The 12,080-nt window shown below is 49.2% G+C and overlaps 1 protein-coding gene across 1 annotated transcript in view; it reads right to left on the bottom strand.

Annotated features, from left to right (window-relative positions):
• Positions 1-12,080, bottom strand: part of CRTAM (cytotoxic and regulatory T cell molecule) — a 237,065-nt gene that overhangs the window by 65,709 nt on the left and 159,276 nt on the right. Inside the window, exons 9-11 of the mRNA XM_069614085.1 lie at positions 6,248-6,316; positions 6,092-6,154; positions 5,933-5,980 (exon numbers count right to left, since the gene is read on the bottom strand). Coding sequence (XP_069470186.1) covers positions 5,933-5,980; positions 6,092-6,154; positions 6,248-6,316 — 180 coding nt within the window. The remainder of the gene's footprint in view (positions 1-5,932; positions 5,981-6,091; positions 6,155-6,247; positions 6,317-12,080) is intronic.

The following is a 12,080-nucleotide window of genomic DNA, read 5'->3' as shown; positions in this document are numbered from 1 at the left end:
TGCTACAATGGGGCAGTTCTGGGTGCTGATTAGGGGACCACAGCAGCAGGGCACGTCAAGCGCCATGAACCACTTGGATCCTTTGTATGCGAAAGAGGGCCCCAAATAATGCCTGTGGTGTGACATCATGTAACCAGCTGTCAGGTGCCTCATCTGCTCATATCAACCTCCCAAACATTCAGAATATTCGTCCAATTTTACTCAACACTCTACTAAAACTCTAATCTCTGTGATCAGCAAGCTCAACCACTTCTGGACCCACTCCTTTTCCTTCGCCTCCCCCTTCATCCATGTAGACAAAGTCCTTAACCTCGCTACTCCCACTCTCTGCAACCTACCAACACCGTGACCCACCTTCACCTGCTGAGAGCATGCTGGTTGCCGCCCCAGCTACCATCAGTGTCTTTTCAAGTTCCTTCTCCTGGCCTTCAAACCTTTCACAAGTCTCGCTCCTCAGTACCTGTCTGATTGCATCTCTGTCTACTCACCATCTCGTTCCCTCTACTGTACTCAACTTCACCATCCCATACCCTCCCTGAACCCATTCCCGCTTGCATTCTTCCTCCCTACTCGTCCGCTTCACTGCAATCCACCGCCATAACAATCAAAACCAGCCCAACGGTGGATCTCCTCAACGATTGGCTAAATCGTCACTTACTTGCTCAAGCGGGAGCTCCCCCATCCTCCCTACATGACCCCGGCACTGCCTTCAGTGATGCTTAATAATGTATGCTTGTATTGTTAAATAGCACTCATCCTTAGTATGAAGCACGTGGCCCCTTAGTTTAATGTTAAGGTTGGAAATTACGTGTTTTCTTATATATATATTTTTTTCTTTTGTTTTGTCCCTGGTGTATGTCTCCCTTTTTCACACCCTCATAAAATGGCTCACCACTTCTTTTCAGCTGTATGCTATTGTACAGGCAGTATAAGGGTGCAGAAGGAGGTGACTGACACACAGGTGGTATAGTGGTTGCTATAGACATTTATTCACCAAGAAAATAAATGTAAACCCTACATTTCCCTGCTACTATGAAGGGTTTCCCTGCCTCAACTAAAGTGCTAACGGGTCTGTCAGAATGTCCTTGTGACTTAAAGAGTCCACCATCCTGTGTCAAAACTCTAATTCTGTCCCTTACACTTATAAGCAACCTAGAAGGTTGGGTCCATATTCTTGATCCAGGAGAATGACTCCCTTCTCCTGGACTGGGTAGTAACGTTCTAGTTGCAAGTTCTAAACCAGTGTGAATGACCCCCTTCCCCTGGTCCCAATACTTCCCAGACACAGGATCGTCAATCTTGTAACACTCTGTATCAGACATGTTCTCTGGTGCCTCATCCCTCGGGGAATTACTCCCTTGCCCTGGATCACAATATTTTGTGGTTTGATCCTTGTTGCAGATTCAACTACCAGGAGAATGACTCCCTTCTCCTGGTATCTTGATTTCAGAATCACTTTACCCTCAACAATACACAGGGAGAATGGCTCCCTTCCGCTGATGACCGCTGTTTCACTGTTTTCCTCTGTTCTCAACAGTTCATGTACAAATATGTTCTCGACCCAGGTTTCCCCACTGTAGCCCACTTGGAGTTCAGGTTTCCCACGTACAGCCACGAGGCAGAGTGTTGCTCTCTCTTGACTTTCTAGATCACCAGTCCCAGGGCCAGGTTTCCTCGTCTCTAGACTTTGGCAGACTTGGTTCACTCTCCTGGGAAGTGCTGCCAAGCAGAACATTACTTATACTTTACCTCTTTTGTGGGTGCACATCCCAGACCCGTATTTCTCTTGTTAAATATGTATGGTTCTTCTTTACCCCAGGGGTTCCCCTCTTGCCTCTGCTCTGTGGGTCTTGCTCTATTAACTTCTTCCAAGTCTTCTCCAACTCTATTGTGCCCACTACAACCATCCCGGCAACCCAGGTACATTTAGTGTTTCTGCCGGCATGCTTCGGTTGGTCTCAGGCTCTTCCAGCCCCCCGGTCAGCAACCCTGTCTTGCTTGCACACTGAACCGCTTCCTCACTCAGGGCTTTTCAAACTCCCTGGTCTGTCTTCTGTTTTTAAGTTGGTGTTGGTAGTGGCCCTTAGTGTAGACCTAGAATGCTCACACCTACTTCTGGTAGTGATATTCATAATTCTGCACCTCCTCCTCAGCCTGGTCTTTGTGATGTAAATCATACTTGGGTCGTCTGGGCTCTTCTTTGTCTCACTGGATTTTATGTCACTGACCCTGCACAGGTGCATGGGGTGGTTGGGTGTTGTGATGAATCCAATGGGGTCCTCACTGATACCACAGCAGTGAACTCCTCCCATGTGGCATGGGGATGGCAGCCGCTACTTGATCCTGACCCTGGGTGCGGCTTAATGAGGGAGGATCACATAGAAGGAGACACCCTCTGGGGATGTCATGGCTTCATTGGATGAGACACAGTATCCAGAAGGTGTTTCACATCCTAGTCCGCAGGGACCCCGTACTCAGGTGGCCAGGGAAAGGCCATCGATTTTGGATCCCAACCCTGGTAGTTGACAAGCAAGGAAGGGTCACCTGGGTAAGGGGTCCTCAGGGAGTGGGGGAGAAGCACCTGATGGTGAGACATGGTATCCGCCTTTTCCACAACCCATCTGACCCCTAACCCTACCTGGTTTATGTAAAACTACAGCTCCCATAATTCCTCCCCACTTCACACTGACAACAATTCTGAGCAGAGGAAGATGAGGAATGAGACCAGGAATATTACCTCTACTGACTTGCAATGGCTCTGTCCCTTTAATGAGATCAGGCAGAGCCAGGCACGTACTCCTAAGTACACACACCTTCCACTTGTTCCCACTCCATGTCAGGACAAAAGGTGGTGCCCACAGGCACACAGTGAGCAAGGCTGGCTACGTGAAGGACCAGCTCTTCCGGAGCTGATGCAAACCAGGCTATCGAAGGTGGAGTGCCAAAGGGCTGATCGGCAGTTGCGGAGAATGAGAGAGAGCCAGGTGAGATTTCCACACTTCCGGAAAGCTGTAAGTGTTCCAAGCCACCAACCAAGTGAGCAGAAAGGAGATACCTTCAAACTACTTTGAGGCGGCCTGCTACCCTCCCGGGTGAACGACAGAGTTGGGGAGCAGCAGAGGAGGCGTTGGTAACGGCCTTGACTGCTACATGAAAGACGTTGGTGAAAGGAAGCCAAATGACCAGTGAGTTATTCCAAGAAACAAATACTTGGTTTGTGTTAAAAGCAAAAGTGACTGTAACAAGAGTTGAAGGCTGCACGTGTGCTGGTAAAACACTTAATGGAAAGGACAATTGTTGAATATTCATAAAGGTAAACAAAGTAACAGAGTGGTCCTGCGAGGGGGAATTGCACATTCGAAAGTCTCTGTGAACTGTTTGAAGTTGTGATAAAGCGGAAAACGAAGGCAAGAAATCAACCGCGATCCCGAACAAGAGTTGATTGAAGAGCAAAGCATATGAACTCTGAATATGCCAAGATTGCAAAGCATATGAACTCTGAATATGCCAAGAGGGCAAAGTATATGAACTTTGAAAGATGGCAAGAGGGCAATGTAAAGAGAATAAGAGGCTACAAGTACCAAGATGCATTGGTGTTGCAAGGTGATGAAAGACTGTTGACTGATAAATTGTTTCAAGAGGTCGAAGTGGTCATGCACGGGTCTACAAAGAATCCTTGCAGTTTCGAAAGTCTTCGATAGTAAAGCGAAAGACAGGGTCGAGCCTGGCGTAGGGAAGCCTGTGCTGAAAGTGAAAGTAGAGGGTCTGAGCCCGGCAGAGGGAGACCCATGTGGGAAATTAAATTTCAAACGTATGTGAAAGGAAAGACAGACTTGAGCCCAGCGGAGGGACCCTGTGCTGAACTGTGACAAAGTGAAAGTGAAATGTAAAAAGAAAGACAGGCTCGAGCCCCATGGAGGGAAGCCTGTTTTGAATTGTGGTAAGGTAAAATTCAAGAGTACAACTGTGTATTTGTGGCACGGTGGTCAAAGCCTAAGAAGCTTATTAAACTGTCAAAAGCTTGAAGCCCGAGCCTGAACTGTTGAATTGTAACAGTAAGCCAAAAATGTGCAAGACTGATAGAACTGTGCCATTCACCTATCCTTTTTTTAAAACTCTCAAGACACCTTGCTTCTTAACGTGGGGAAGGGAGTTGTTACCTAAGCCATTCTGACATTTCTTTTAAGACACTATCTTTCCTTTTGATATCCCCTTTGCACATTTGTCATTTCAGAAGGAGGGCAAGGTTAGGTTTTTGTCAGTATAAGCATTTTTATTTTGACTAGACTGACCTGGACGTGTTTGTTATTTGTTTAATGATATAAACTTTAGAGTTAGGGCCAGATAGGAATTCCCCCAAACTTACCAAAATACAAAATAAAGGTTTTTGAAAGTTGCATCTACTGTGTCTGTGTCTACTGATAATACCATGCCTTCTTTAAATTGAAGATAATCCTCTCATACCCAGTACCCTCATGGACTATTGCCATAACGCTACACCTTCCCCTTGGAAGAATCAAAAAGACTCGTGACCATAGCATATAAACCAAACTACCAACTTTGGTCGACCATGTAGAAGTAACGAGAAAGTCTTTATCAGTCCCATCTATTCCTCATCCAGAACTGCTTTATCATTCCGCATGTTGAAACTGATTATTCAAACTCTTTTCATCAAATATCAACAATAGACTCCTTTTCCCACAAACCCTCCAATGCTGAGACGAGGAAGAGGCGAACGATGTAGCTGTTGGCCGATAATTCCTATGCACGGGAAGTTTAAAGACCGGCAGCCAAGTGTCAAAGGCTGCTGCTGTTCCTGAGTAAACGGTCCGCATCTCCACGAGGCTCGAGGTCATGAACAGGTGTGGTGGAGCCATGCAATTCAGAAGAAAGAGGTGCATTGACACTGAAAGATTGCCCACCAGGGTGTATTTTCTTGTGTTTAGTAATGCTCAGTAGAGTGCTTCCTTGAGGGTGCATGTATGCTGAACAGAACTAGCTTGTTATGCAGAGTAAGGACTATTTCGTGGTGAGTCAGGCAGTTCATGCAATCTTGGTGACGTGATTGCACTGCTCAATACTGACTAAGAGCTGTCACCAGGCTCTATGCAACGTATCCCCGTAGTTAATCAGAAAATGACTGTCTGCCATACTGTGGCCATGGCAGGCAGAAGACAGGGCTTTCAGCGGTATCAGAACATGCATGGAGATCTTGTTTTTGGAGTAGTCCTAGTGAGTCAAAAAAGGCCAAATTGAGCCTTGTTACAGGAGATGTGAGGCTGAATTTCAAATAGACATTTTTGGAATCCAGATTTTCGCTCACAAATATATCTACACATTTGAAATCATTTTTGGGATGACCATCTTCACGGTTTCTTAAGATCCTAATGGAATCATGCTTATTATTTTAAATCTTTCAGTGCCCGTCTTCCCAAGCAGTGACATGGACCAGTTACAATGGGCCTCAATCCAAGTCTGGCGGTAACCCACCGGTGCTACTGGCAGTTTGCCGCCGGACTTTAACACTGCTCCCGCCACCTGAGACCCCGGTGCTACCAGGACATTACAAGTGGGAGTGGAGACTTGGAAGCACTGGCACTGTTAGTCACGGTGCCGGTGCTTCTATGACAACTGTGCAGGTCAGACCTGCCAGGCGCATCTGTTCTGGCAGGCAGAGTTGTAGTCTGCTGCTCCGGGAACAGTGTCGGAACATTGCTACCGGCACCCTTGTTTCTGGACCGGCATACTCGTAATGAGGCCCCCTGTTTTGGTAAATGACCTGTGTTAGATGTCCTATAATACGACCCCCACTTCCCCGTACAGGGGGGATTCTACACAGGGTTTAAAAGATGTCACACGTGGGCAAACATGATGCACAAATGACAGTTCCTGCTTACAGTTCTTCAATGTGTTTCCATGGATGGCCACTCACCAGTTGGCTTTGTATTTACAAATGGTGCCAGAGTTTCTCTTCCAGATCCTGTGATGGAAATGAAAGAAGCAAAAGTGAATAAACCGTGTCCAGATAATCGGGGTATCATCATATGTGTGCTTACTACACATAGGGCCAGTGTTCACACACCCTTCTTACCCTTCTCGTTGGCAACAGATTCAGTAGCAACTGAGTCCAAATCGCCGCCACCTTGTCCTGATCCTGTGATGGAAATGAAACAGAAACAGTGATTACATCACTTCCAGGTAATTTGAATATCTTTGCTGGCTCTACACATGGTTGGCTTTCACTCACCCAGCTCCTTCTGAAGAGGTGAAGTGGCGCCTGTGCTCAAAGCTACGCCCTCGTGCTTTGTGCTCGTTACTGCAGAGGAAGAAAGACAAAATGGAAGCTGTGAGTGGAGATAGCAGCACGTGCTTGTGTTCCATCTGTTAATGAGCACTTTAAATCGACAAGGCAGTGGTTTTACAGGGCGGGGGCCTCTGTACACCCCAGAGCTGAGTTCCGTGGGGATCACCTGGGACGCCACACTGCAGCCCCACCACCAAGAAGGGGCAGTCAGGGAGAAACTACAACCACAATAATCCCTCTGGACCTTGAACACAAGTGTCTAGAAACTCATGCCTCTGCAGCTTGTTCCTCTGAAGATAGCCGAATTAGGGACCTCCCTGGATTACACAGGGGTTCCGGGAAACATTAAACCCAAGCCGCCCCCTTTTGATCTATCACAACACGTCAATGGCTTGACAATCCTACAGGGCCACAGAAACTGCCACCAGTGGGTCTGCAGCTTATTTAGGGCTTTTTAAGATCCATGGACCTCTTACTAAATACGAGGTCCACTGCGATCCAATGCACACTTTTGTACATTTTGCGGGATCTACGGATCCATTGCTTGGTCCGTGCATCACAAAATGCAACAGATATCAGCGCCCACCTAACGGACAGACTCAAGCCCCCAAGAAGCCCAAACAAGAGGATGTGTGGTCAGGGAAGGCCAGAAAGTACATTTGGAAACTTTAACATATTGTATCCAAGCTGGAGTCACAGACAGAGACATCAGGCAAGGCAGAGGTGAGGCAAGGCAGAGGCGAGGCAAGGCAGAGCAATGTAAAGGAGAAAGGAGAAAGGAGATATGTAATATCAGAAGGTGCTCTAGACCTACACCTGACTGCTTTGCCGTGAATACTCCGTGCTCTAGAACTACACCTGACTGCTTTGCCGTGAATATTCTTTGCTCTAGACCTACACCTGACTGCTTTGCCGTGAATATTCTTTGCTCTAGACCTACACCTGAATGCTTTGCCGTGAATACTCCATGCTCTAGACCTAAACCTGATTGTTTTGCCATGACTACTCTGTGCTCTAGACCTACACCTGACTGCTTTGCCGTGAATAGTCTTTGCTCTAGACCTACACCTGACTACTTTGCAGTGAATACTCCATGCTCCTCTAGACCTACACCTGACTACTTTGCAGTGAATACTCCATGCTCTAGAGCAGGGGTGCACAACTGATTTTGACAGAGGGCCGAAAGTAGCTTACATGAGGTCTATAGTGGGCGGGGCGGTAGGCGGGACATGTCAGAAGGCTTTTTCAACCCCCAATTTGTATTAACCACATGGAAAAAGAATATGTTTTTGAGGGGTAACAATTTTTATTGCATTTCAAACTTACATTTTGTACTACACATATTCCATTGTTATCATTTATTTCAATGTAGTTATTGCATATCATCTGTTTAATTAAATTATATATATTTTATTGACCCTTGATTGGACATTCCGTTATTCCGTTATTTTGGACTGCTATAGTTTGCTGTTTGGGTTGCCCAAGAGGAGTATGGCCTTCGTTGAGTCAGGTTTCCTCAAAAAAGCAAAGGATGTACATCTCCTAACTGTGCCTGTTTTAGCTTTATTATTGAGTTCACTCTTGGAGTGCAACACTATGCCCCATAGCTCCCACCCCCAACCAAACACTATTCCACATGGCCCCCTCACCCCCAACCAAACACTATGCCCCATGGCTCCCACCCCCAACCAGACACTATGCCCCCTGTCCCTCACCCCCCAAGCAAACACTATGTCCCCTGTCCCTCACCCCCAACCAAACACTATACCCCATGGCCCCCTCACCCCCAACCAAACACTATGCCCCATGGCTCCCACCCCCAACCAAACACTATGCCCCCTGTCCCTCACCCCCAACCAACACTATGCCCCATGGCCCCCTCACCCCCAACCAAATACTATGCCCCATGGCCCCCTCACCCCAACCAAACACTATGCCCCATGGCTACCACCCCCAACCAGACACTATGCCCCCTGTCCCTCACCCCCCAAGCAAACACTATGCCCCATGGCCCCCTCACCCCCAACCAAACACTATGCCCCATGGCCCCCTCAACCCCAACCAAACACTATGCCCCATGGCTCCCACCACCAACCAAACACTATGCCCCCTGTCCCTCACCCCAACCAAACACTATGCCCCATGGCCCCCTCACCCCCAACCAATCACTATGCCCCATGGCTCCCACCCCCAACCAAACACGATGCCCCCTGTCCCTCACCCCCAACCAAACACTATGCCCCATGGCCCCCTCACCCCCAACCAAACACTATGCCCCATGGCCCCCTCACCCCCAAACACTATGCCCCAAACATACTCAAGCATGCACCCATATAGACCCGCACCCCCCAAATCAGCACACTCCCAAACATGCACCCATACAGACCCGAACCCCCCACCCTCCCAACTCAGCACACACACTCTCAAACATGCACCCATACAGACCCGAACCCCCCACCCCCCCAACTCAGCACACACTCTCCAACATGCACCCATACAGACCCGAACCCCCCACCCCCCCCCAACTCAGCACACTCTCAAACATGCACCCATACAGACCCGAACCCCCCACCCCCCCAACTCAGCACACACTCTCCAACATGCACCCATACAGACCCGAACCCCCCACTCCCCCAACTCAGCACACACTCTCCAACATGCACCCATACAGACCCGAACCCCCCACCCCCCCAACTCAGCACACACTCTCCAACATGCACCCATACAGACCCGAACCCCCCACCCCCCAACTCAGCACACACTCTCCAACATGCACCCATACAGACCCGAAGCCCCCACCCCCCCCAACTCAGCACACACTCTCCAACATGCACCCATACAGACCCGAACCCCCACCCCCCAACTCAGCACACTCTCAAACATGCACCCATACAGACCCAAACCCCCCACCCCCAACTCAGCACACACACTTTCAAACATGCACCCATACAGACCCGAACCCCCCACCCCCCAACTCAGCACACTCTCAAACATGCACCCATACAGACCCAAACCCCCCACCCCCAACTCAGCACACACACTTTCAAACATGCACCCATACAGACCCGAACCCCCCACCCCCCCAACTCAGCACACACTCTCAAACATGCACCCATACAGACCCGAACCCCCCACCCCCCAACTCAGCACACTCTCAAACATGCACCCATACAGACCCAAACCCCCCACCCCCAACTCAGCACACACCCTTTCAAACATGCACCCATACAGACCCGAACCCCCCACCCCCCAACTCAGCACACTCTCAAACATGCACCCATACAGACCCGAACCCCCCACCCCAACTCAGCACACACACTCTCAAACATGCACCCATACCGACCCGAACCCCCCCAACTCAGCACACTCTCAAACATGCAGCCATACAGACCCCAACCCCCCACCCCCCAACTCAGCACACACTCTCAAGCATACACCACGCACCCATACAGACCCGAACCCCCCACCCCAACTCAGCACACACACTCTCAAACATGCACCCATACCGACCCGAACCCCCAACTCAGCACACTCTCAAACATGCAGCCATACAGACCCCAACCCCCCACCCCCCAACTCAGCACACACTCTCAAGCATACACCACGCACCCATACAGACCCGAACCCCCCATCCCCAACTCAGCACACACACTCTCAAACATGCACCCATACAGACCCGAATCCCCCACGCCCCCAACTCAGCACACACTCAAGCATACACCATGAACCCATACAGACCCGAACCCCCCAACTCAGCACTCAAACTCTGAAGCATGCACCCATACATACATCTCAACATACACAACACAAACACTCAAAAACATTCATACACATCCTACACGCCCCCTACCCCCATCTCAACATACACAACATGAACATTCAAAAACAAACATTCATACACATCCTACACGCCCTCCCACCCCCCATCTCAACATACACAACACAAACATACAGCAGAACAGACCCGACACACAAACACAAACACACAGGCCACTTACCAGAGACGTGCTGGAAGGCAGGTAAGCTGGAACGCTGGCGAGGTAAGTGGAGCGGTACTACGGCTGGCGTGGCAAGCAAGGCTGAAACACCTTCCGGCATCAAGCTTTACTGGCCACGCCAGCCGTAGTGCTGGCCCTCCATTGGTGCAGCACACACGCACTACGTGGCTTGTAGGAGTGACGTGGTGCGTGTGTGCTGAGCCAATGAGGGCCAGTGTTTTGTCCGGCCTGGAAGACAACAAAGACTTTCCTAATGGAGGGCGGCCGATGCTGCTTGCGGACCGCCCTCCATTAGGAAAGTCTTTGTGCCTCGCGGACCGGAGAAAACAGCATGGCGGGCCGCAACTGGCCCGCGGGCTGTATGTTGTGCACCCATGCTCTAGACATACACCTGACTGCTTTCGTTATGATTACTCCGTGCTCTAGACCTACACCTGACTGCTTTGCCGTGAATAGTCTGTGCTCTAGACCTACACCTGACTGCTTTGCTGTGAATACTCCGTGCTCTAGACCTACACCTGACTGGTTTGCTGTGAATACTCTGTGCTCTAGAGCTACATCCTGACTGCTTTGACGTGAATACTCTGTGCTCTAGTCCTACACCTGACTACTTTGCAGTGAATACTCCATGCTCTAGACATACACCTGACTGCTTTCGCCATGACTACTCTGTGCTCTAGACCTACACCTGACTGCTTTGCCGTGAATAGTCTGTGCTCTAGACCTACACCTGACTGCTTTGCCATGAATACTCTGTGCTCTAGACCTACACCTGAATGCTTTGCCGTGAATACTCCATGCTCTAGACCTACACCTGATTGTTTTGCCGTGAATACTCTGTGCTCTAGACCTACACCTGACTGCTTTGCCGTGAATACTCCACGCTCTAGACCTACACCTGATTGTTTTGCCATGAATACTCCGTGCTCTAGACCTACACCTGACTGGTTTGCAGTAAATACTCTGTGCTCTAGACCTACACCTGAATGCTTTGCCGTGAATACTCTGTGCTCTAGACCTACACCTGACTGCTTTTCCGTGAATACTCCATGCTGTAGACCTACACCTGATTGTTTTACCATGAATACTCTGTGCTCTAGACCTACACCTGACTGGTTTGCATTGAATACTCTGTGCTCTAGACCTACACCTGAATGCTTTGCCGTGAATACTCCATGCTCTAGACCTACACCTGATTGTTTTGCCATGAATACTCCGTGCTCTAGACCTACACCTGACTGGTTTGCAGTTAATACTCTGTGCTCTAGACCTACACCTGACTGGTTTGCAGTGAATACTCTGTGCTCTAGACCTACACCCGAATGCTTTGCCGTGAATACTCCGTGCTCTAGAGCTACACCTGACTGGTTTGCAGTGAATACTCTGTGCTCTAGACCTACACCTGAATGCTTTGCCGTGAATACTCCATGCTCTAGACCCACACCTGATTGTTTTACCATGAATACTCCGTGCTCTAGACCTACACCTGAATGCTTTGCCGTGAATACTCTGTGCTCTAGACCTACACCTGAATGCTTTGCTGTGAATACTCCATGCTCTAGACCTACACCTGATTGTTTTACCATGAATACTCTGTGCTCTAGACCTACACCTGACTGGTTTGCATTGAATACTCTGTGCTCTAGACCTACACCTGAATGCTTTGCCGTGAATACTCCATGCTCTAGACCCACACCTGATTGTTTTACCATGAATACTCCGTGCTCTAGACCTACACCTGAATGCTTTGCCGTGAATACTCTGTGCTCTAGACCTAC

This window comes from Ambystoma mexicanum, chromosome 9 (assembly GCF_040938575.1).
Source record: "Ambystoma mexicanum isolate Mex_15411 chromosome 9, UKY_AmexF1_1, whole genome shotgun sequence".
In the NCBI taxonomy this organism is placed as follows: Eukaryota; Metazoa; Chordata; class Amphibia; order Caudata; family Ambystomatidae; genus Ambystoma; species Ambystoma mexicanum.
This window is presented reverse-complemented; position numbering and strand designations above follow the sequence as displayed.